Source organism: Lepisma saccharinum, chromosome 2 (assembly GCF_977018435.1).
Source record: "Lepisma saccharinum chromosome 2, izLepSacc3.1, whole genome shotgun sequence".
NCBI lineage: Eukaryota > Metazoa > Arthropoda > Insecta > Zygentoma > Lepismatidae > Lepisma > Lepisma saccharinum.
In genome coordinates, this window is record NC_139230.1 from 5,317,249 (window position 1) to 5,344,027 (window position 26,779).

The 26,779-nt window shown below is 36.9% G+C and overlaps 3 protein-coding genes across 3 annotated transcripts in view; 1 reads left to right on the top strand and 2 right to left on the bottom strand.

Annotated features, from left to right (window-relative positions):
* The window catches only part of AMPKalpha (AMP-activated protein kinase alpha subunit), a 65,982-nt gene extending 62,258 nt beyond the window's left edge, over positions 1–3,724 (bottom strand). The window contains exon 1 of the mRNA XM_083116973.1: positions 3,422–3,724. Coding sequence (XP_082973099.1) covers positions 3,422–3,521 — 100 coding nt within the window. The 5' untranslated portion in view covers positions 3,522–3,724. The remainder of the gene's footprint in view (positions 1–3,421) is intronic.
* A 198-nt stretch (positions 3,725–3,922) lies between these two features.
* On the top strand, positions 3,923–10,460 carry LOC145983885 (uncharacterized). Its single transcript, XM_083116974.1, has 2 exons — positions 3,923–4,150; positions 7,617–10,460. Exons 1-2 carry the CDS (start codon positions 4,104–4,106, stop codon positions 8,008–8,010), a joined length of 441 nt encoding a protein of 146 aa, XP_082973100.1. The 5' UTR covers positions 3,923–4,103; the 3' UTR covers positions 8,011–10,460.
* An 11,010-nt stretch (positions 10,461–21,470) lies between these two features.
* Positions 21,471–26,779, bottom strand: part of sud1 (Prolyl 3-hydroxylase sud1) — a 54,329-nt gene continuing 49,020 nt past the window's right edge. Inside the window, exon 9 of the mRNA XM_083116975.1 lies at positions 21,471–22,410. Coding sequence (XP_082973101.1) covers positions 22,276–22,410 — 135 coding nt within the window. The 3' untranslated portion in view covers positions 21,471–22,275. The remainder of the gene's footprint in view (positions 22,411–26,779) is intronic.

Here is a 26,779-nt window from a genome sequence, read left to right on the forward strand (position 1 = left end):
TTAAGCAATTCCCTGATATCCTCATGAACCATTCCAGGTAAGGTTAGGTTATGTTTGGCAAGCATAGTTAAAATTCAGTTCGTAAAACAATTCACATGCATTTCACAAAAAAACACATTCTTTCCACTTATTTCTAGTTTTCAAAATGCGAGCCCCACATTTTAAATTCAGATTCGTGATTACGAGGCCTCAATTAATGATTATGCCAAATATGAAAGAAATCGGAGGCGAATCCGATATTGTAAAATTGCTCCGCTAAAAGAACCAAACCTGACCTGCCTAACCTAACCACGAAAGCATATATTGAACACAATATTAAGTAATCGCTAAAACTCCGCAGATTACTACTTCCCTATGGTCCCAATTTTTTACATTCCTACTTACATATTCTGCATTGTGAAAGATTCTTGAAGGTGGGATTTTGCTTCTTTCATGAAAATAATTTCAATCTTTCACATTACGAGTAATTATTGTTCTTTCTTTTTCGCTTCCGTAACACACAATATGGCGAGCACAGCTTGACTAGCACAGTGGATCATCAGTGGGTATGAAGGGTTTCCAACCTTCGTAACCGAAAAATGCCCCACAAACCATTTCACACTAAGCCCCAAGAACCATTCACGGTAAGGTTAGGTTAGGTTAGGCAAGCATAGAAAATTTTGGGTCCTTGTAAGGTAATACTCTACTTGTCATATATCATTGGAAAGGTTATTGTATAAGGAATTTGATAAAAACCGATGTTGTCCGTATATGCATAATTGCATGTACTCAGGAAATTTTTCGATGATGAAGCACATATTTAGGGGTGAAATGAGTGCTAATGGAACCTAAACTAACAGGCCTAACCTAACCTCATAGGCATACCTCGTCCCCGTGAATGGTTCGTGGGGCTACCCCTGCATGGTTTTTGGAACTAACGTGAATGGTTTGTGGGGCTACCCATAAATAGTTAGTGGGGCTATCGTGAAAAGAAAGTGTAAAAAGAAAAAAAGGGTACTAATCTGATATGCCCCGGACAGATTTGTTCATTTTTACAGAAGAAACTACTTACGGTAATAAGTTCCTATAGCACTGTCTAACATCTGGAAGGTGTTTTGTATGATGTAACAGATTTCTTCAAATTGGGGGCAGGTGACTGCAGCTAATTTCTAACGCCTTTAACAGGGACTCTACAGATATAGCCGGGGAGCCGGAGCAGAGCAGAGGCGGGGCCATGTTAGCAGTTGGGGGCGGTAAGCCAATTACCCCAGGGGCAGAGCCTGGAATCGGTGGGAAATTTGGACTCAAAAATTTCGAACAAAAATATTTTTTTAGTTTAACCTTTCAATTAAATGAGTGTAGATCGGAGACTAATTGCCCTAGAGAGATGAGTGATATACTGTTGTACGCGGAATGAACCAGAGATTCAGACTATATGAAATTTATGCAAATTCAGCATATATATAGAGGGGGGAAGGGGGGAAATCCCCTGAAAATACTTTTTTTTAAAAATGGGGTTCCCCCCCGAAAAAAGGATATGAAAAGTTCAAAATGCACATAGAAATTATCGCTGGAATGTAAGAAACAGAAAAATATTTGCATCATTGTCGTATGACCAATGTAACTTGAGTTGTACCCCCAAAAGGAATGGCCACTGATTCAAGCTTCAAAATGCAGCGGTACCTTGAAATGACTATAGCTCAGAAACTAAATGCCCTAGAGATATGAAAGATATACCGTTGTACGCAGAATTAATCACAGATTCACACGATATATAATTTATGCACATTCGGCGTACATATGGAGGGGGAAAGGGGTGAAATCCCCTCAAAAATACTTTTCTTTAAAAAATGGCACCCCCCGAAAAAAATGTCAAAATGCACAAAATGCAAAATTTATGCAAATTTGCCATATATATGGAGGGGGAAGGGAGAAAACCCCCAAAAATTATTTTAAAAAATTGTTGAAATGTTTGAAATTTATATTTTCCCTTGAAAAGAGACGCAAAAGAGAAGTCCCTTTTCCCACCTTTTCACCTCCATTTTCATGAAGAAAAAAAAAGGTGCAAGAAACATTTCTGTTAAATACATGTGTTAGGAACAATATAAAAAAAATCGAAATTCTAGCCAAAAATAGAAAAGTTATAACGTAAAAAATACGACCTTGACACAGCATCTCGATCGAGACGCTTGGGACCGTGAGGGTTACTTTTAGGTATCTCGATCAAGACGCTTGGGATCCAAAAGGTTAAAAATTTCCCACCGATTCCGGGATGAAAAATGTGAATCCGCCTTAAAGAATGTTCCGCGATACAGATAGGTAAGTACAAATGTCAAAAATTGACAAAACGAAGAAGTTATAAGTGTCCAGGGAATATCAGATTTTTACTGAAAAAGGTACTTACCCGAAGAGATGTCGGCTGTCTGCATGGTTTTGAACGATGCACTAAATTATTACTGGGGAGAAACATATTTTACACTATCTACAAGTTTTTGGAACCTTTTCTTCTTCATGCACCATACACACGCACAACGCACCGCGAACGCAAAGAAGCAATCATCACGCAGAATGCAAATGAGCAAAGCACATGCATTCACAACGCGAACACAAAGACGAGCCTGCACTGTTGTTAACTCCCAACGGTTACCACCAAAAGTCAATAAGGACGTAAAGTAGAGTCTAGCCCCTTGTAATATCAGGAATGTATATTTAGTTTCTTGATCTTCTTGCAACACAACGGCGTGGTTGGAAACACTGACAGGGGGTTACGTCATCGCAACATCCAATTCACGGAAGCAAATAAGAGCAACAGCAATTGTGCGTCGGAGAGATATTTTTCTTGAAAAACATGAATTCCCGGTCAAATACATTCCACGACGATAGAAAATATCTACACGAACTTTCAAAATGCTACAGAAACTCATTCACGTAAGTAGTTTCTTCTGTAAAAATTAAGAAATCCGTTGGGACCATACGGAAGTGTTACCCTCCGGAGTATTGTTAACGGTAAATCGAAATCGAACCATGTCAAAAATTGCATTCTTAGCATGATGAAATCGTAATAAAACAAATGGAACTTGGGCCCAATATTGGAGAGAACATGTAAAGTACTGAATTCTCTACCTGTATATAGTGGCCCAATTCGTTGTAACGGTAGTGTGGAACACCATGAAGATCAAATATTGTTTGACATCGGGGTAAAATTCCTATTCTACAACGTCGCTTTAATGTCGGAAGTACGAATTTGTCCGTAAATACGTATGGACACAATTATTTCAAATGTATTTTTTGGTTACGAATCTGACATTCAAGGCCCAGTTCATAATGATCACGTTTAGTTTCATATAACAAGCTGTATCTATCTGAATCAACAGGCGCAATTTGAAAAATCTGCAAAATTATCAATGATATATACACTAAAACTTTTTTTTTAAGTACTTACTTTTCACTTTCCCGAATGTTCCTACACCCAGAGTTTCTCCCAGAATATAGTGACCAATTTTTACAATCGGCTGCTGGGTTCCTTGACTTTTCTCAGCCATCCTTTTACTAATTTTCAAATAAATATCAACATATTATGCTTTTTCATGTGGCTACGCAGTATCTTCTGTTGTCTTTACATTGTTTTTCTTTAGCAATGGTGGAAACAGTTATCTGTACAAGAAGTGAATTATCCCATAGAGCGACTTAAAGCGGTAACTCGATTGTCTTTTGTCACAAAGTTTTCCTCTGCTCAGCAGAAATATGCAGGCAAAAAGTAAACGCCTAATGAGAGCATGTGTAAAATGCAGTGCAAATTTTGTCAATAACAATTAAAATAATGAGGGGTGTGCAGGACGGTAAATTTTTGGTCGAGACGGGAATTTCTTAAAATCCAGACATTGCCAAGAGTTGTAATTTGGGAACGGAAATGTTTGAATATAATCTGTGAAGCAATTGCCACAGATTATATATATATATAGGTTGTGGTGACCAGAATGTGTACAAATTTGACCAGTCTACTGCATCATAATCTGTTAAGACTAGACATTTTTGATTAATATCACAATGAAAACAGGATTTTAATAACTTGAATAACATCTAGACACTTATTATTTTTTTTTTACTGTTTTTCTCAAAGTAAGATGGCTTCTGCAGAACAGATTGGTAAAGAAACCAACATGTTAAATAGGTTCGTAAGCAAATGACGTTGTCAGGTAAAATTAGCCTTGTGATGCTATTTATTTAAATATAATATGTAATGACGCTGTAGAAGAGATACATCCCATGTCAACAGCCACAAGCCACAACAATAACTTTGTTACATATCAGGGTTGTGGGTTTAATTGGGTTTTGTCGAGCTTTTATAAATAAAATGTGAATACATGTAATAATTCACATTGTAATTGCCACTCACTCAACCTATCCACTATTACGTAGAACGTAATAGAGTTGTTTTATTATAATAATGTACAAGTAGTAATCGTGTAATTCTATGCTATTTGCCGGCCCCTGTGGTGTAGTGGTTAGCACATCGTGCTGCGACGCCAGGGGTCCCGGGTTCGAATCCTGGCTTGGGCATGGACGTTTGTGATGTCTATTCATCATATCACTCATCCTCAACTTCGCAAATTAGCCAAAAAGTGGCACTAGAAGTGAAGTAAAATCAAATCTAAATCTATGCTATTTGGTATACAAACTGCAGTAAAGAATGTATTCAATAATGAGCAAACATAAATGCGTTGCTGTTCAACACGGGGGGGGGGGGGGTTTCATGACTTGCCTGCATCATGGGAATTTTTTTGGGGGAGGGGAACAAAATTTTATACCAATTCTATATATCTTCACACAAAAATGGGGGGATCGTATAGTTTGATTGACTTATTATTGATTTTTAGTTTTGGATAATTATGTATAGTTTCCACCTACCTGTGGTGATCGCAGCAATAGGGTTGAAATGAAACACCATCTCTTATGCCTTTAGAATCTGTTTGGATGAAGGGGGAAGGGGGGTGTGCTATTTGCAAAGGTTATTTGAGCAGATAAACTGTGCAGAATAAGGTTGACTAACAACGGCAGTGAGCCTAATGTATTTAAAGTAATGGTAATTATGCAATATTGCCCGAACACCTCTCACTAGTTTTTTCGTTAATTTTAGCACCTATTCTGCATTGCGGAAGATTCTTTAAGGTGAAGTTATGCCTTTTTCCATAAAATAGTGTCAACGAGTCATTATTTGTCTTCCTTGTTCTGCTTGGGTAACAGACAATATGGCATTCACTCGTCATGGATCGTCGTGCTTGTGTTTTGTTGATTTGGAGTGGGTATGCAGTGTTCAAAATTCTTAACTGAAAAATACCTACTTTCGTGTTCATTATGTCAAGGAATAGTATTCACTGTACTAAAAATAGTAACTTTTGTATACAAATTGCATCCAAAACCAGTTATTTCATAAAATTACTATTAATTAACAATTATCTCTATTATTTTATTATAAGCACCTGAAAGTCCTAAAAATCCGTTCCCTAGTGATGATAAGTCAGAACCATGGGGAACTATTTGGTCTAGGAATTAATTCGTGCATCTGGACAAGAGATGGCGTAACGAGCGTATCGTCCCACAGTTCCGTGTAGCCACACATGCGTTGAAAACTCCTGTCAGCGTGCATCGTTCATAGTATAGGGCAGTTGATTGACATGTCAATAACAGCATTTTGTAGTCAACTGAACATGGCGCAGTTCATGCCAGATAAAGTGTTTTTGCGGGGTGTTCTGCTTCATTACTTTAACATGCTACCGAAAGTCATCGTATTTTGGTGGAAGTGTATGGTGACCATGCGCTAGCTGAGCGAATGTGTCAGAAGTGGTTTGCATGGTTTAGAAGTGGTGATTTCGGCCTGGAAGACCAAGAGCGACCTGGACAGCCAAAAAAATTTGAAGACGAAGAATTGAGAGCATTGCTCGATCAAACGCAGGAAGAACTTGCAGAAGCATTAGGCGTTGATCAAACAACAGTTTCCAAACTCCTCAAAACCATGGGAATGATTCAAAAGATGTCACATTGGGTTCCACATGAATTGAAAGACAGAGACGTTGAAAGACGAAAAACCATTTGCGAATTGCTGCTTCAAAGACAGAAAAGAAAGGGGTTTTTGCATCGCATTGTTACTGGCGACGAGAAGTGGATCCATTACGAGAACCCGAAATGAAAAAAAAAAGGCCTGGGTGAAGCCAGCTGAACCAGGTCCATCACAACTGAAACTTGGATATTCACTGTGCAAAGGTTATGCTGTGCATATGGTGGAATATGAAAGATGTGGTGTACTATGAGCTGCTGCAACCGGGTGAAACTATTAATGGAGAACGTTATCGACGACAATTAATGCGTTTGAAGCAAGCTCTGGCCAGGAAACGACCAGAATGGGAGAACAGACATGATAAACTTATTTTTCAACATGATAACACTTGCCCACATTTCGCAAAACCTATTTAGAAAATGTCGGATGGGAAGTTTTACCCCACCCGCCGTATTCACCAGACGTTGTTCCTTCGGACTACTACATGTTCGATTGTATGAATAACGATTTGATTGGACAGTGGTTCACTTCTTCAGAAGATATCGAAAAATGGGTCTCTGACTGGATTGCTTCAAAGGATGAGGACTTCTTTCGCCACAGAATCCGTAACTTGCCTGACAGATGGGCGAAAGTGGTGGCTCGCGATGGACAATATATTTCTTAAGGTATTTATGTATTTTGTGTTTGAACTACAGCTTCAATGTGTGCGTAACAACCGCACGAATTAATTCCTGGACCAAATATATTCAGATAATTTTCACCCAATGAAAAGTAGATTGATAGGCCTTGCACCTCGGAGGGATATATCTATTTCGTTTATGGCCACAACTATTTTCACCAGGTAGTAAGATTACCATTGTGAAACCAGGTGGTGATGAAGACCAGAAATCACATGATCAGGCATTGGAAGTAATTTTAATGCCAACAGCCTTAAACCTGACCTGTCTAACTTAACAACTTATGACATAGGATATATTAGCAGTAGGAGTCCACAGCGGAACACCTTGCAGTATTTTTCCAACTCCATGGTGTGCAGAGGAAAAGGTACTGGTTGCCTGCACAAAAATAATGCAGACCGACATGAGATTTATACATGCCACCAACTAAATAACTTGTACATTGGTGTAACAGGTCAGGGCAGGTTGTAGATCATGTGCATTCATGTTTAAAAACCTGGTGACAAAAGCTCAAAAGCTAGCCTCACCACTTGGTGAAGCTATTTACTCCGTTCATTCATTTTGACAATTTTCTTGGGTTAATCATGATTATGAGAATGGATGATATAGTGATACACCCATGTTTGCGACAGCATATGATTGTAGCACATTACACTGACCACTCTGCCACGGACACTGCTCTATGAGTTAATTCTCATTCTCTCTTTCTCGCCTGCCTCTTATAAATCAAATTTTCAACAACGTAAAGAAGGTGGATAAAGGGAAGTTAAAACTTCCATTAAAAGATAGTTAAAACATTTACAATTAACTTTATGCTCATAAAGAGAATGTCATATAGTATTGCATTACTTTATAACCAATCTCTGTTTGTAGAATACACCTAATTACTTTTAAATTATTTACAGGCTAGCTGAGGAAGAGTTGCTTGGGGAAACAAGAAGAGCGGCTGTCAGAGCATCTGTTGCTGGTGCTGCTGCATGGAAAAAATGTCCATTACCAAAGACAAACAAAGCCTTCTTGCATAACACTATTATCCAGCATTTAAGTGCCAACAAGCATAGAGACCAGAGATCAAAAAGGACAAGGGAATACATTATAAGTAGAAAATTGTCCCCAACATGTGTGGAGAAGTGCATTAAAGAAAATAAGCATAAATACAGGGAAGGTGAACTTAGTGAGCACAAGTCTAGAAGGGGAAAGTCAATTCATCATGAAGAAAATGTTTTGTCCCAAATGGACAAAATGATATCGAGAACATGTAATGCCTCTTCTTGCAACAAGAAACCAAATGAATACTAGTTGGGAGATATTTTATGTTTTAGTCTGCTGTTGTGCTAACAAGTGTAAATCTTCTACGGTACATTTTCCTTCCTTTCGCACCATAGATAACCAATGATCATATCCCATATGGTGGTCCCATATAAAGTAGTGGTGTTTAGAATAATACAATTGTTTAATAAATACTTTGCAACGAATTACACAAATAAACTGCCCCAAGGGCAAATGAAACTTGGTTCATTTCACATATACTTTGGAGATCATGCGAGAAGGTTAATCTGGTTTTGTTAGCAATATTGCGGATTTCAAACCAACATTTGGCTTCAACCAATACCTTGTGAAGATATCAGAGTGGTATGAATACATATGCATATGCTCTATTCAAAATGTTAATTTGATTGTTAAATTCACTTTTTTAATGTTCAACAAATGAGAAAAGGTTAAAAATACTTCAGTTTTTTTTGGTTTATTAATTATAACAATGTTAACCATATTCAAAACAAGCTTGGGTGAAGTGGGTATCACACTCATTGTCATTGGATGTTCATACATGATTCATCATAGTATTTCTAGTCCTCACTACAAAGAAGTTTGAGTGTTTAAGTTGAATGAGGGAGGCAAAATCATCCATGTTAGGGGTTTATGTTGGTTTGGCAGGAAATTACATTTTTTGTTGTTTTTTTTCTTGGAAAGGGGGGGGAGCATTCTCCATGTTGTTGATTGAGCCTTAATTGTACATTAAAAAGATATAAAAGCATGAACTATGTATTTTTTTTTATATGAGCACGTTTGACCTGTATTTTCAATCATGTTATTAAGGTTTAATAAATCTATAAATATATATGGACGAGGGCATAGAAACAGTGTTATGCCCAATGTAAATTAACAAACAGACTATGCTTTCCTCGCATAATGAAAAATCTTGTACATTAATATTTAAGTTTTCTACTTCTGGCCGCGGTGGCTCAGTCGGTAACGCGTCTGACTACCATGCTTAAGGTCCCGGGTTCGATCCCCGGCCGGTTCAAATCCGGGAACTTTTCTAACGGTGGAAGCGGCCCCGGCGCCCACCCAGCATCGAATAACATGGGTACCTTGGGGAAACCCTGGGGGGTAAAGGCGGTCAGGGACATGATGCTGATCACATCACCCCCACTCACGACCGGATCAAGAAAATGTGGGGCGTTACCCCCACACCCCCTATACGCCTTCATGGCATGGTGCTAAGCACAGGGGAACACTTTACCTTTTTTTTTTACTTCTGGCATCCATCTTCATCATTTAATTCTAATTTGGACAGAAATAACATTGATGGAGCTTATTATTTTGTAAATATCTTCACTTCCTTTTTACATTGAACTGTCCTTAAACTATTTGGTATTGCTCTTTGTTTTTACATTTTATTGTAAGGGACCAAGATTAGTTTTAATGCAACACTACAAACGAAAATAACCTTCAGACTAGAAATTATACCAGGGATTTTGAGTAGAATTTTAGTGCATATTAGTGAGTCCAAGGTACATGTCACATTCGAGTTTCAAATATGAACTATAGACAATAATTAGGATGCCAAATATTACTCAGTGTAATATTTTAGTGTATGTAATATAATATAAAAATCGCTCAGGGATATTTCAGGGTTGTAGATTATTGGTACTGAGATTAAATTAAATTGAAGAATATTGAAATTTTGTATTAACAGAGTGTGCATGTATGTATTTATTCATTGTATTTAGGTGCAATTTGTTCAATTTTGTTTTTTAACAAAATATGTTAACTTTCAGTGTCTGCACATGCTCAAGCATTTCTTTTGGGTCTTCTGTTCCCCATGTATATACAGTGTGTTTGTTGACCTTCCACTATGTGGAAGGTTGACATCACCAAAAATTAGGTAGTCAAAGAAAACATTATCTTCTCCACTCTGCTGCTGAATGCAGAAGGAATGAGGTATGATTTTGTCAATACTTCAACTTGTAGTTTATAAGAAAACAGTTTTCAAATGTTTCTGTAAAATTAATAGAAATTCTAAATTTCAATGTGGTGTTGACTTCATAGGACTGCCCATGTATACCTCACAAACGATCTACTTGTTCCTGAGATATGCATAGTCTCCCCGAGCTTTTCTCCTTGCAAATCAACCACTGTTCTAAAATTGCTTACACCAATTGCAGATGGACTTCCTTGCCTGTTGAGGTTAACCATATCATGTTCTAAAATGCTGCTATATGATAGTAACAGAGTTTGCTCTTGCAAAAAGTCCAAACACAAAAAGGTGCTCTAGCAGGTAGCAGCCATTTTGCTTAGCTGATGCAAGGGGTGATCTAATGATGATATGAACAATTGCAGCCCTAAATATTATATATATGCTGCATGCCTGTTTTAATGGTTTTGGATTTCAAATAACATTAAAATTATTTATTTTATTGTAACCCTGTGTATTACTTCTAATTTATTTTGCACGTTATACATATCAGTGGTTAATATTTTGTGTATTTAGAAATAAAATTATTTATAATTTTAATTTTGTATTTTATTATTTTTGACTTGTCTTTCCCTGAAAAGGAAAGGAGGAACAAAAGTAGGAAGTCCGAGTTCCGTCTGTGCACTGGAGATTCATAACTATAGAATGACCACGAACAAAAGAACCTTTTGTCAAAATCCTTCATTCTTCTCTTTCCCTTTTCTTTCTTCTCTCTTCTCTCTCTCTCTCTCCCCCCTCCCTTCCCCTTCGTTACATGCGAAGGTTCTGTCCCATGGCTGGTCCCTGGAGACCTTAGCCATACCAGATTTCACCCTCTGTCTTGGAGGGTAGGACCTGTTGACCTGGGCAGCGAGTCCGAGGTAGAGCTGTTAAATTAAACCCAAATAAATGGATAACTGACAGAGTTCTTAATGTGTTAATAACAGCACTCAGTTGAATATAGGGTGAAGTTAGGGCGGAATGAATAGTACCATAAAAGGGCAGGTACTTATCTCAATCCTGGATGCTGGTTCCACTTTGGTGGCCTCCTTGCCTTCTCCTCCCGAAGCAGGTTGTGTACTCCTTTTATAGTGCTCTTGGGAGTTAGGTAATACTTGAGAAAGGTTTTCCAGGTGTGGCCAGTAACACCTTCATCCATTCAACAAAAGCTACAAAAAAGCATGCTCCCCTCCCAGCACAGGAGTTGGTGCTTCCCTGGTGGCATAGTGGTAGCATTGCCTCCTTGTAATCAAGGGGTTCCTGGGTCCCACTTGAAACTGTAGGCCCAGTCCCAATTTGCCTTACTGTGCATAAAGTGGACTTAAAACACCAAATCAATCTATCACAGGAGTCGCTGGTTTCCACAGGTTATTTTGCTTGTGGTTCCACTATACATAGGTTGGCAACATGCACTAGGTTACACTTCAGGATCATGAGAGAAATGAAAAGGTGGGATTCCTTGGAGAAAGGGGGAACACTTTCGCTTTCCTTCCTGTTGTCCTTGGTTCCTTTTCTGTGAAATCCCATATACTGTGTTGGGTTCAATGGTTCCAATAATAAGAGGTGTTGATGATGTTGCTCTCACGTGGGTGTGATCATCCACTAAATATCGGAACTGTCCATTTACTCAGCAACACACAGGTTCGATACTTTTTTTTTTTTTTTTTTTTTTTCAAGATCACAGTAACCAAATATTTACATGTTCACAGCTCAAATATCAGAGGTGAAAGGTTTGAACTGAGAACATGCTTTGACAAACAAATACAGGACTGAACTCACCCTTTGCTTCATATCTCTAAGCAGCTCCTTACACTGGCCACAGGTCCACCAATCAAATTACGGGAATATATCTGTTACATCTGTTAAGTATTAGGTTAAAGGGCATAGTTACTGATGTACACAGCATGTCATCCTATGTATGCATGTATATTTGGTTTCATTATGTGCCAGCTTCAGTTTCTTGTTTAAAACATCTACCAGCAGGATGTTTTCTTGCATTGGTTAAAAAGGTCTTTGTATCAATGCCAGTGATACAATTTTCATAATAGTGCAGTACTCTCCAAGTCTCCTACTATTAAACAAAAATACCACCTTGTGCACTGAGTGACCATGCTTATTATTGGGGGGGAGCCTCTAGAGGGTTATCATAATCAAATAACAACAATAACCCATGGCACAACAGCCTTTGAGAGCCTACTTACCAACTCCTACCTCACACCCACATGCCTCAGCAGAGGTGGGTAATCATCCAACCACTTACGAGGTGACGTGGGGTCAGCAGGAAGAACCCTCAGTCATTGTTGTAGATTTCCATGGCTGATCCCATACACTGGCCAAAATCTCAGGAGAAAAGTTGTTACACAACATTTTTCATGATCCGCAAGTGTGGAAACAACCGTTCATAACAATTATGGATGGAGAAACAAATGCTTTGATGCCTTGTATAGAAAATGAGGATACCTTGTCAGGTTTTGTTACAACATGGTGGCCGTCTTTAAATCCGCCATCTTGGAATTAACTTCATCCCTTTAAAGAAAAGATGGTGGTCATGTGACCAAAATAAGCTAGAATTCCATGAGAAACAGGATATGCTTAATTTCAACTTGAACCATAATGCTGATAGATAAATAATTGATTTTACTTAATATCAACAAACTAGGAGGTTTTAACTAAATCAGTTGAAAAGGATCATGAATTATCACAAGGCCTTCTTGATGGCATCACATTGTAATCAAGGGTTTGATACTCGGTGGAGGCACACAGTGTTTCGGATCCCACTTTATAAACTGTACGTCCAGTCCCGATTAGCCTTACTGTGCATAAAGTAGACTTAAAACACGAAATCAACCAACCAACGACTTATCATAAATGTTCAGTTTTGTGTGGAATTCCATGTGACAGATTAAATTTTCACGTTTAACTTGCTTAGACATTTTTTACTCATTTGATCTTGTCTTGAATAAAATGCACCTTTTCTTCTCTTTTCTCCTTACCTTGTGGCTCCAATTTTTAATTTGTTCATTATCCCAATACAGCCAGAATATTCAGAAAACATTGTTAAATTGACAGCTAGAATGACCTTTTGATGAACTACATCTGGGCAAAAGATTTCTTATTTTAGAACAGCAGTATTTAATGCTTCTTTGGGCATAGTTATTACTCAACATAAATACAGATTTGTTGGTTGTTCTTGTTCATCCCTTTCTTTCTACAGATTCAGATGAACTTCATAGTGCAGCGTTGCCCTCCATAACAAGTATGAAGATGATTTGTACTTCAAATTTGCTGATTAAATTCTAAGTTTCAAGAATTCTCTTAAATCTGATATCACCTGTAAGTGCTTTGGTAAAGTTTTGTCTGATTGAACACTGGAACACTACCTTCCAGTGTTCTTGGTCTGAACCATCTTCTGTTTGTTTCTTACTCTTTCTGTAACTATTCTATGGCAGAACAATCTTCCTCAAAATTGAAATATAAAAGAACCACCTCTGGAGTAACACTCGATGGAGAGCCCATTTTCTGCAAAGTTAAAGGTACGTATACACTGTCCCAGGAGTCTGTGGAACAAGCAAACGAAAAGGTATTTTCTCTGCAAGTAGAAACTCGAGAGGGATTGACCAACGAATGCATGAGGGGGGAAAGGGATTGCATGGAGGGAGTAACACAGCTGTTTCCAGTAGCCAGCAGAGTTTTGATCCACCCACTTGTTCTGTTCTCTACTCTCATATGCAGCATTGTTCCACGGACTACTGAGACATAGTATAGTTGCTTATTTGCTTTTGATTACACTAGTGTAAAGGGAAATATTGTAATCTGTGATAATTCATAGGTGCATGTTCGATATGTATAAATATTTAATGTTGAGTGTAGCCCCAACCAGCCATTCAAAATAATTACGCACATTTAAATTTCTATGAAGCAACTTTTATTGCTGACTGTACGTTGGGATGGGCAAATCTGTTTGTTGAGAGTGGGCCCTTGACAATTGTGTTACACCACTGTGTATTTATTAATACATTTTTCCATAGTGATTTATTATGTTTGGTCAAGGAAATAACTGACCTCACCACTGGTACAAAAAAGTAGCATATTAGCTTCAGTTGCAGTATGGATAAACATTAGAAGAAATAAGAGCATTAATTTATAGTAGTGGTTCTTACACTGTCACCATAATATATTTTAAGTAGTGTGGGTAATCATCCTTTTCTTGAACACAAAACATCTTTACCAGATGTATTGCATTTTCAATTTTAATTGTATTACTGGATCATAACCTTCACATGAGTATGTACTTCACTTGTAAGACAATTCTATTATCATCAATACCCATCAGTTTCCACTAGGAGTTTAAAACATTCTCCATTGTCAGCGAATTAAAAAATGCAAGCAGTAAAAGTAATCTCCATAAATACCTGCCTCTGCCAATAACCTATATTCCACCAATCCCGATATAAAATTTGCAACATTCCATGAAATACTTGAATGATTCATTAACCTCTTTTATTAATGTATGTACCAGGTAACTGGAAAAATAAACTGCATATTTCAGAATTTACCAGCACATACATTAACTGCATAAAATACTAATAAATTGGCAGAATTTTGCAGCAAGTTACAGGATATTTATAAAAACGCTAAGTTGCTGACCAAGGCAGTTTATTAAGATATAAAAAGCAAGGCTTAATTATATTACAATAGGATATTTATGGATATATCAGTAAACTGATACACCAATAAACTCAAATTAATCTATCCCCACGGTGGCTCAGTCGGCAACGTGACTGACTACCATGCTAAAGGTCCCGGGTTCGATCCCCGGCCGGTTCAAATCCGGGAACTTTTCTAACGATAGAAGCGGCCCCGGCATCCACCCAGCATCGAATAACATGGGTACCTGAGGGAAACCCTGGGGGGTAAAGGCGGTCAGGGGTGTGATGCTGATCACATCACCCCCACTCACGACCGGATCAAGAAAGTGTGGGGCGTTACCCCCACACCCCCTATACGCCTTCATGGTGTGGTGCTATGCACAGGGGAACACTTTACTTTACTTTTTTACTCTCTCACACGCACAACAGTATTATACATCTTCAACATTCCTAACTTTCCATAAACTTATAGTTGTAATAAAATACACAAATTGGTATAATCAAATAAATTATGAATGCATTGTAAATATATACACAGTCTTTGTTTCACAAATCACAGAAGCAGACAAGAAAGACCTTTAGCTGGTAACTACTACTACAAAATAATGAATAACAAAACAGGAACCTCAGCATTTCTTGCACAAATCCAAAGTTTCTCTTAGTAAATAGGGTTATAGTTCCACGCATGGCATAAAACACACTGAAAAAATGGGAAAAATGGTAAAATACCATGACCATTGACTCATTTAGTGTGTGAACTATGTCACTGGCTACATGTGGCTCAGTGTGTTTCAAGCATTCTTGTTGACTAATATAATGTTGATCATAAATACAACCACTTTTGGTATTTACATTGTTCTTAAAGGAGAAAATGTTATAAAAGTAAATAGAAATAAATAAAAGTGGCATTGGTTTCATGCTCACATGTTTATACTATCAGATACTTTCATAGAAACTGACAGTTGTGTTGACAAAAGCAAGCAACTTTGACAAAAATAACACATATTTTAGTGATAAATTGAATACAGTTAAGCTCAGAAAAACACTGAAAACCCTTATTCAGCTTAATATTTCAAATCCCTGACTACTGTCATGAATATGTGATTGTGTGTGTGTGTGTGTGTGTGTTTTGTTGTATGCTCCTGAGTATAGGTTAGGTTTTTATTCCCGTAATTTTTTTTCTTATTCTTTTTTTGTAATTTTTTCTTTGTAACTTTATATTTCTTTCCTTATTTTAATAGTTACCTTTCTATGTAATGGTTTATATGTTGTTTTCTAATTTTCATATGATCAAATTTCGATGTAAACATGATTAAGTGGTAGAAAAGGCTACAAAGCCTTAACTTCGCCATGATAAACAAGACGTAATAAATAAATAAATAAAAACTACCAAGAAATAGAACCGAATTTACATCCTACATACAAGCCACATGCCTAACTTAAGGTTTTGAATTTGAATATCAGCATTTGTGGTTGTTTCTTGAAAAAAATTGATGTATGTTCTCTGTTAGCATCAAGTGTAAACATATGATTCTGCAAATAATCTGTGATGAATTGTACAATTCAAATTTGAAAGATCCTTCAGTGATTCCAGTGTGCATGGCATTGCGCATCATGCTATCACTCAAAAGGTGTCATCTGGTTGCCAGCAATGTCTGAATGCTGTTCCAGAAATGTCCCAGAGAAGGCATTCATTCACCTATGACTGTGTGTTCGGAAGCGAATCATCCCAGGAGCAATTGTATAACAACATCTGTGAAACCATTGACTGATCACTTTTTTTTTAAGGTTTCAATGTGACGGTTTTGGCATACAGTCAAACTGGCTCATGGAAGACATACCATAGGAACCAGTCATACCAATGTTGGCAACTTGCATTATAGTACTGGGGTTATTCTCAAGAGCTATTGTAGACTACTTTGACCAGATAAACAATGAAAGTATGTTCATTGTGAAGGTGTCATTCATGGAGTAGTACCTAAACCATGCATATGACCAGCTTTCAAAGAGAAGGAGAGCAAAGTAGGTATAAGAGATGGCCACAGAGGATCCATCAAAGTTATGGGGGGGGGGGGGTCTGAAATAGCTTTCACATATGTGGAGGATATGATGCAGCGTCAGCTGGAAACTTTACAGATGCTACTGCAATGAATTTCAGATCCAGTTGAAGCCATGCCATGCCATATTCACCATTTTTATCAAGGAGATGCAGTAGTAACTTCGTGGCAAGTGCAAAAATTAATTTTGTTGGATCTTGCTGGCTCAGGGCGATCCAATAAAACAAAAGCAACTGAATTGAAGTTTCAGGAAGAAATGAACATCAACAGCAGCCTTCTTGCACTGTATTGCCTGTGAAAACCATACATTCCACAGGACGTAAGGTTATCATGAATTACATGAATTTATATATGTTCATAGTATTGTTATATTTTGTTGTTGACAATAGTATCACCATATGTTAAGTAATATTGATAAAAGTAAACAATATTAATTGCATATCTACTTTCAGCAGTATACGTATTTTTAAGCTCCTTTGCTGTGTATTTCTGAATTTCAAATTGAAGATTCTGTTATACACAGAAATGATAATGAAAATTGTGCCTTGAACAGTGTTTGTTTGATCAGTGCATTCCTGATCATAACACATGCATTCTAATACCTTTTGAACTCTCAGTTATAATCACTTCTGAAACAAATTGTTTACAGAGTTCTGAAGGGATTATGAACTGTCCAGGAACATCAATAAAAAATAATAAGTTCCTTGAATTATTTGTAATTATTTTCTCCATTACAATATATAAAACATTGAATTTTTCTAGACTTGTTTAGCATATATGGTGTTTGTAAACTACAGAAATAATGTTAATATTAACATAATATTAATACTTTATCATTGTTCATCAGGTATTATCAATGCAATGTAAGATAATATTGTGAATAAAAAAATACATCACCAGACTAGGTACAAATGACTGGTGATAAATTGACGTAAATGTTTTCCTGCTGTGATGTTCTTTTAGAATGAGCCAACCTCTGTGACAGACTACTTAACACAGTGTTCTAGGGCTCAAGGAAGCCTAGGTTTGAATCCCGGCCCAGGCATGTGTGTTCCTTGCGAGTGTCCCTTCATCAATTTCATATCATCAGTCATCCTCATGTTCGCTATCAGCCAATCATGGCAAAAAAAAAAAGGGGGGAAGTAAAATAACCCAAATCAATTTTGAAGAATGCAATACCTTAGTTATACTTCGTCAGGTTAGAAACTGAACTTTGGTTCAACATTTGTACATTTAGAAATAAGGTCTGCAACTTCCCTTTCTATTCATACTATGGGAATGAGACACGCGATAATAGATAATTAAGGTACTCACGTTTTCCACGAAGCTGTTTTTACATTATTTTCTATTAATTTCAGTAGCCACTGCCACCATCCTCGTTGGAATTCGTCGTGATGTTGCTTGGTGCGTGTGTTGTTTTTTCCTAAATCGCCGCTAGGTGTGCTGTCCTTTTTTAAAATTACTGACAGGTACAGCCTACATACACTCCTCACAAAAAATTTGGAATATTGTTATGTTATACAACAGGTGATAAGACACGGTCTTGGAATGCAACAACACATGGTATCTGTCTGGTGAACGTTCTCGTCTTTTCACTGACATATGCCATTGTGCCTATCACATATTGCCTAACATAATAATATTCCAAACTTTTTGTGAGGAGTTTATTATTTTCTTTACCCAGTCACCTTTCCATGTAGACACTTCTATAGAGAGTTTTCAGTTAAGATAATTATCATTAAGGGTTGTACATTGAAATGTCTGTAAGCTCTGAAAGGGAAATTAAGTGTTGGCGTGGAAGAAGATGTCCACACTTGTCACGCATGTTGAGTTTGCAACATTTGGAACAAAAGCTACTACGCAGAGTCCAAAAAGTCAAACAACCGAGGTTTTGAACATGTGTAACTTTTGTACGAAAATAGACATGAAATTTACACTGGGTATAATTTTGCCTATGTGGATATATTTTAAACATTAACCTATTGAGTCCCAAGGCCATTTTCACATGTAACCCCCTTGGTCACGTGCCAATTTTGAGCAAAATGCAGAGTTTCAATTAAATGAGTGTAGATCGGAGGCTAATTGCCCTAGAGAGTGATATACCATTGTACGCGGAACGAACCAGAGATTCAGACTATATGAAAGTTATGCAAATTTGGCGTATATATGGTAGGGGGAGGGGGCTAACTCAAAATTCCAAAATTTCTGGGAAAACAATGCCCCCCCCCCCCCCCAGAAAAAGTACATGACAGTGTCCACATGCACATGATCGCTGACATGTAAGGAACACACAAATATTTGCATTATCATCATATAACCAATGGAACATGAGTTGTACCCCCAAAAGGAATGGAAGCCGCTGATTCAAGCTTCAAAATGCAGAGGTACATTGAAATGACTTTAGCTCAGACTATTTTCCCTAGAGATATGAACGATATACCTTTGTATGTAGAATGAATCACAGATTCAGACGATATATAATTTATGCACATTTGGCGTACATATGGAGGGGGAAAGGGGGAAATCCCCTGAAAAATACTTTTTTTTAAAAAAAAGGATATGAAAAGTTCAAAATGTACATAGAAATTATCGCTGGCATGTAAGAAACAGAAAAATATTTGCATCATTATCATATGACCAATGTAACGTGAGTTGTACCCCTGAAACAAAAGGCTTGTACACAACTGTCTCAAGCTTCGGAATTGAGCGAAATGCAGAGTTACATTGAAATGACTATAGCTCAGAAACTAAATGCCCTAGAGATATGAAAGATATACCGTTGTACGCAGAATGAATCACAGATTCAGACGATATATAATTTATGCAACTGTGTTGCAATTTGTGGAACACTTGTGCTCAAAAACAAAGGTTTCTTCAGCGTGCCTCGAAATTCCATTCTCACAAAACAGATTCAACAACCAGTCTTCCCCCACCCCTGCTTGCACCCACACGGAAAACTTTCATTTTGACATCGGATACTGATAAACAAGCTTTCTTCGAATGCAGTTACCATTGCTTTAGAACAACAAAGCCGGTCTTCCTTTGTCGGCAAAAATTTTCCCTTGAAAAGAGCCGCAAAAGAGAAGTCCCTGTTCCCGCCTTTCCCCCTCCATTTTCGTGAAGGAAAAAAAAAGTGCAAGAAACATTTCTGTTAAATACATGTGTTAGGAACAATATATATATAAAAAAATCGAAATTCTGGCCAAAAATAGAAAAGTTATAACATAAAAACTACGACCTTGACACAGCATCTCGATCGAGAGGCTTGGGACCGCAAGGGTTACATTTGGGTATCTCGACCGAGACGCTTGGGACCCAAAAAGTTAAACAAGAAAATCATGCTCAAAATGAACGTTCAGTATGCAGAGAAAGTTACAAAAGTGTAAAAAAGTTTGTGAAGTCAAGAAAACCATGCATAAAAAGGCAGATATGGAGTTGCAAAAATTTTCGATGGGACTGTGTGGGTATTTATCAGACAGATAAAAGAACAATATATTTTTATGTATTTTATGTATTACAGACTATTATTTGGGGTTATTTATGGCATGTTCATAAAAAGTAGTATATTTTTTAAAAAATTACAAGGTGTACTGGCAACACTGGGCATGTCTGAGGTCAGTACCAGGTATGCCCAACATGTCTGTTATTCAATCAATGTCCAGATGAAATAAAACATTTGAATTTTATCATACATAAACCTAACCTACCTACCTTTTTGTACTATAAATTTAAAATTTTATTTTATAAGAGAGTTTTATATACTCTTACTTTTGCCAAGATTATACATTTTGCATGTGATGTGATATTGTTATATTGACTGCATCTAGTGGAACTCCAGTACAAGCATCATTAGTAGAAGCATTCATTTGACGAAAACACGAAATGTGAAATAACATGTGAGGTGCATGTTACAAAATTATGCAAAATAAGATTCTTCAACACAAAATTTAGAGTTTATTTATCGTCATGACACTTTCCGAAGATTGAATTCTTCTGAGAGTTATATGCAATTCATGGAAAATTGATTAATTCTGCTCTAAATATTTGAGAAACAAAAATGGATCTCTTTATATAGAAATAAACTTAATACCCTTGTAACTACATAAATGTGCTATTAGAATGGATATGTTTATTTTGTGTAATAAATGCAGTTTTTAAATCAAATTTAGGATTACATTCACGATTCTAGAACCAAAATGTCATACCACTTTTGATGTGATTTTTCACCACTATAACACCAAAAGTTTATTTTATTTACAACTTTTGAACCCGAAATTGACTGCTTTTGTACTGAAATTTTGATTTTTCATTTACCTAAAATACGTGCTTCTAATTATTAGTTATTAATTTTCTTTCTGTGGTTTATTACACATTATGGATTGAACATTTAATGCATTTTAAATCATGCTGACATACAATAGTAATTAGATGGTAAATAGTTCCAACAAAATAATATAAATAACTTTGTGTATCAAGGGTTTTATTTTATTCAAAGCTCTTAACAATTGGCTTTCTTCTGCATTTTAAAACTGAATGCACAAATAACAGAACTGGTTCTACAATAAGATAACTTGCACACACTGTGTTTAGTAACATTTGATAAACTTGATTTCAAGACTTACTTCAAGTATGATTATTCTTCTATCAATCAATCACCATGATTAATTCCTCTATCAATCATTAACAAAAAGTCTGAATAAATTTGTCAGTGTCAACTACTGAGCTTCGAACAGAACAGCTTTTTAACTTTTTCCACATTTTAAAACTGCATGCACAAATAAAAGAACTGGCTTCTATAATAAGATAACTAGCACCCATTGTGTTGAGTAACATTTGGTGATTATTCCTCTATCAATCAATCATCATGATTATTCCTCTTATTCCTCTATCAATCAATCATCATGATTAATTCTCTATCAATCATTAACAAAAAGTTCTTAACAATTCAAAGCTCTTAACAATTGGCTTTCTTCTGCATTTTAAAACTGAATGCACAAATAACGGAACTGATTCTACAATAAGATAACTTGCACACACTGTGTTTAGTAACATTTGATAAACTTGATTTCAAGACTTACTTCAAGTATGATTATTCTTCTATCAATCAATCACCATGATTAATTCCTCTATCAATCATTAACAAAAAGTCTGAATAAATTTGTCAGTATCAACTACTGAGCTTTGAACAAGAACAGTTTTTTAACTTCTTCCACATTTTAAAACTGAATGCACAAATAAAAGAACTGGCTTCTACAAAAAGATAACTAGCACACATCTTGTTGAGTAACATTTGGTAGCAAACTTGATTTCAAGATTTACTTCAAGTATGGTTATTCCTCTATCAATCAATCATCATGATTTTTCCTCTTATCCCTCTATCAATCAATCATCATGATTATTCCTCTTATTCCTCTATCAATCAATCATCATGATTATTCCTCTATCAATCAATCATCATGATTAATTCTCTATCAATCATTAACAAAAAGTTTGAAGAAATTTGTCCGTATCAACTACTGAGCTTTGAACAAGAACATTTTTTTTATAAAAATATAAACCTTTATCACAGGAAATATCACAAAAAATCCACAGCCTGAATTTAAACTCAAACAAGAATTTATCAATTATGATACTTGAAATAAATATTATGAAATGGACTCTTACATTTAGCATTTACATACTTAGTGAAGCGGTATGTGCCACGCTCTTTGAACATAATAGATAAGGCATTATCAGTTGGGTTGATGATGAGCTCCTGAAAAAAAATAGATTGCAAGTTCATAAAAATTATAATTAATGTGATGCAAACAGAAGTTAATTCTAACATTCCTATTTTAAAATTTATCTGACTGGGTGACCTAGCTGAGAAACATTTTTAAATAAGAATTTCTACAACTGACAAATCTTAAAAGTATAGATAAATGCAAAAAATATACATTAATTTTTCAACTCCAAAATATTTCACGTACACAATTATTTTTGAAGTGTACACAAGAGTTCTTATCATTGTTTCCAGAAAGGTAACCACATTTTGCTCAAGCCACTAGCCCTGTCTAGTTGGCTGCACTTTTTGACACTCGATGCAGTGCAGGTGTATCCAATGGCAGAGTGGTGCAAGGAAATGACGTTCAACCAACTAGATTGAAAGCAGTGTTGAAGTTCAGAAGATTCAACAAATGCCTGTCTGCTGCTTTAGACGGTCATTTGATTAGTTAGCACGCACCACATGACCAATACAACAAACATACACTGGTAGTGCAGACACCAAATACACTACTTGACTAGAAATCAATGAACTAGACAGCTCGGTGTTGCACTGTGCAACCAACTAGATGCTTTAGTGCAAAGAGAGTCAAACAGTGCAGTAAACTAGACGGGGCTACTAACTAGTCTTGGTGTACACTATACACATGTAGATAGTGTCTATGTTGGATATTGCTACAGATGTAAAATATGTTTGCCTATTCTGTATTGTTCTTTACCATTGATGTCAGTTCAATATTCAAAATGGCTGAAATCATTCAATATTCAAGTTGCTAACAAATCAAGCAGTCAAAACAGGATAGAGATTTTCAGGACACATGCCAGTGGCAGTATAAGGCAAATTAATAAGAATAAATTTCTAAAGCAATCTCCAAACCTGGCTTTCTAGCTCCTATAACAGAAATACTCATCAAGGAAACCCATGCTATTCTAATAGAAATTAACTTTGATAACAGAAGCACATACCACATGAATGAAGCTTTCTGACGGGAGAGTGTAGACACTCACAACCACCATTCTGATGCCCTTTATCAAATGAAGGAAACAACAACCAAAATAGTGCAACTCTCCAAAGAGTCAATCAGCAGACAACCAAACCAATTAGTAGCTGTCAACTTGCAACACCAAGCAAACTCTCACCAGACAATACAATCTATGGGTAATGAAGGCAGCTAACTCCAAAATTAATAACTTGAAGAAGGAAAAAAAGGAAATGAGTTGTTTTTTTTTTAAAAAAAAAAAAAAAAAAAGTACCAACATAAGAATATCAAGTCAATCTTTCAGTCCCCAAATTTACGAATTGCTGAACAATGAAGCTTAGAGGTTGGAAAATGAGTATGGGCTCATAAAGGATATTTAATAAATACATTCCATGGTACAACAGCCCTCTAAGGGTCGAATCACATGGAACTGGATATCCATTTAGCTGCGCTGAACTGGCTACCTGACCGGAAGTGTTGGCTGCCTGGCTGGCTTCTTGACTGGTTTTGAGGAATAGGCCATGTTCTAATTGCTACTAGCTTTCCTCTACTGGATTCTGTGTAACATCCAATGACAGTAAAGTTTGGCCATGTGAAGATAATCTGTGGATTTGCAAAGGAGAGTTTTTTGGCTGGGTTTGAAAAAAAGGCTGAAATAAAGAGATGATATGCAGTGCATTCATATTTAGGTATTTATGCAAAGCGGCAAGATGAGTACGTGACAAATATGATTAGCTGAAAATGAAAATCCTATTATTACAAGTTTTTTTTTTTCTTTTTTGGTTTTAATGAATGAATGAATGAATCCTGCGAATTTCATGTATGAATATGCGTACCAAAGTTCATTAAAAAGCTTGTTCGGTACACATTGATTATCATACTTTTTCAAGCCAATTTCTAGTCCATACTTTTCTTTTTAAATTTTTAATAAAAGCACAAAGCAGTAATTCTCCTACAACATTATTCAAATTGCTCTTTACAGATTGTCTGCTCTGCAGCACAATGTCTTATGGGAACAAAGTTTATCGACAAGTGCGGTAACAGGTATCGTGCGAGGTGAAATGCAAATAGGTAGCCAGTCCAGTGCCAACTAGCGCATTCCTACTGGAAATCCAGTTCCGTGTGATTCAGGCTTAAGGGAGGGGAGGGAGGGAGGGAGGGAGGGAGGGAGGGAGAGAGAGAGAGGGAGAGAGAGAGAGGGAGAGAGAGAGAGGGAGAGGGAGGGAGAGGGAGAGGGAGAGGGAGAGAGAGAGAGAGAGAAGAGAGATAAAAGTTGCATGGCCAAGACATCCTTCTGGCAAATTTTACGACATCAGCACTGCTTGGAAAAAGTATAAAGTGGGGAACAGGAGTTAGAGCGAATGTAAGATCAAGGTAAATGTCCTATTATTTAACACAGCCTCTTGCCGGGACCTGGATAGCTGAACGTATTAAGCAGGAACGTAAAATCAGGATTTTACTGTATACTGTTTTGTAATTTGAGTATGTCGTACATTCATATGTATACAGGAAAACCTCGTTAATACAAAATTCAAGGGACCAAAAAATGTCAACTTCGAATTAAACGACTTCGAGTTATCCAAACTTTTCAAGATGGCGCCTGTTTTTCAGGTGTAAATAAAGTAGAGTATAAATTACTCCAACAACGGATGTTTTATACTTGGTGGTAGCTCAGAAAATAAGCTTTATATGTACTATATAATAATATTGTACGTTTTAAAGAAAGTGCATAAAATGTTACACAAAATGAGAACACGGAGTTTACGCGGACACAGAGATTCCAAGGAGACTGTTAACACCATTTATCCTGCCTAGTTATACAACCGGTTATGCACGGGATGCATGTTGTGGCAAAAAAGTCTTAAAAAAAACTGTATTTTATTTTAATTGTGCAAAGTCGTTGCTCTTCCACAAATTCTTCCACATTTAGTTCATAAGAAACCTGTTTGCACGGAGACCTACGGAAAGTAAAACAATCTCATTTATTGCAAGAAGTGAAACTCTGAAGAATCTTGACAGTAGTCACACTGGCACGAGCAAGAGACGAGAGATAACCAGACAGAATGAATATTGGATTTTATGTGTGTTCACTAGAACATTGTCTGTTACAGGATTAACTGGTAAGAGAAGATTCTCTTGGGAGAGAACACAACCTTTCCCTGGCACAAAAAAAAACAAAAAAAAAAAAAAAAAAAAATTGGGGCTGTAAATTTTGTTCTGGTTCAGCTGTCTAAAACACACCGTAAAAAAAGTCACGTTTTCTTTGCTTCAGTTAACTTCATATTCGCCCCCCTCCCCCTTTGCAGGGATCAGTCCAAACTCTTCCTCAACTTGCATTGTAATCCATTCTGAAAAAGTAAACATGATCTGTTTGCACCGAACGTGTATCCTAGGACACATTAAACAGTGCCGCACTTGATAATCACTCTGGTTTGGATCCCACTTTAAACTGTATATTTAGTCCCGCTTAGCTCATCAGCATAAAATTAACTCAAAACAAGATTTACGAAACTTGCGTATTTTCAGATTAATCGACAATTTATTGCAAGATTCAGGAGTATTCTGGAGGTCAAACACTCGCTCCGCCAAAACTTTTCCTCTCGTATTCCTACATTAAGCATTGCAGGTTACAGAACACTGTTTTGGCAAATTTTATGACCGGCACAGTTGGGAAACGTATGAAGCGGGAAACGGGAGTTGCAACATACGTAAGATCGACATCAACTTTTGTGGGAAACCTAGAAGACGACGCATTAAGCGTGTTGACGATCTTTAGTTGGCCTATGTGGTTTTGATTATCTCTAAGAGTTTCCCTCTTTTTATGAAGTTCTACAGGGCACAAAGAACACACTTTTAATGAAAGTGGTTACCGGAAGTTGTCGGCAACCAGGCCAAAAGTTGCTCGCTCACGGGAAATAGCTGAATCTCGAGCTCAGAGCTACACAAATGGGTGAGACTTCCAGGTGCCATGCGTCTTGTATTTTGGAACATCCCTGCGATCTTATCTTGCATTTCTTATCTAGCACTGGTGGTGCTTATCCAAGGTGGTGCATTCAGCGATGAAAAAGCTTGACCTGCCATACACATTGACAAAGAATGTCAGTGTCCAGCGGGCATTTCGAGCTGCTTCCCTCGAGTTGTCAGCAGCTCCTAGGACAAAGAAACGTGTCAAGGTCAAGTTAAAATAACATCCAAGCTCTCTCTCCACATCTGATCTTCTCTTGTCGACTTACGCAGGTGTCTACTTCGAATTAAGCGAAACCAGTTTTGCCGAAGGATCTTGTAAACAACTTCATATTAAAAATTATCCATATTTCGATTTATCTGTACTGAAATACATTATAAATCCTATCTTATCGACTGGGGAATGGGAAGAACTTC

Coding starts and splice junctions, on each gene's coding strand:
- LOC145983885 (XM_083116974.1), top strand. CDS start 4,104: ATGGCTTCTGCAGAACAGATTGGTAAAGAAACCAACATGTTAAATAG. Junction 4,151..7,616: donor GAAACCAACATGTTAAATAG/GTTCGTAAGCAA, acceptor AATTATTTACAG/GCTAGCTGAGGAAGAGTTGC.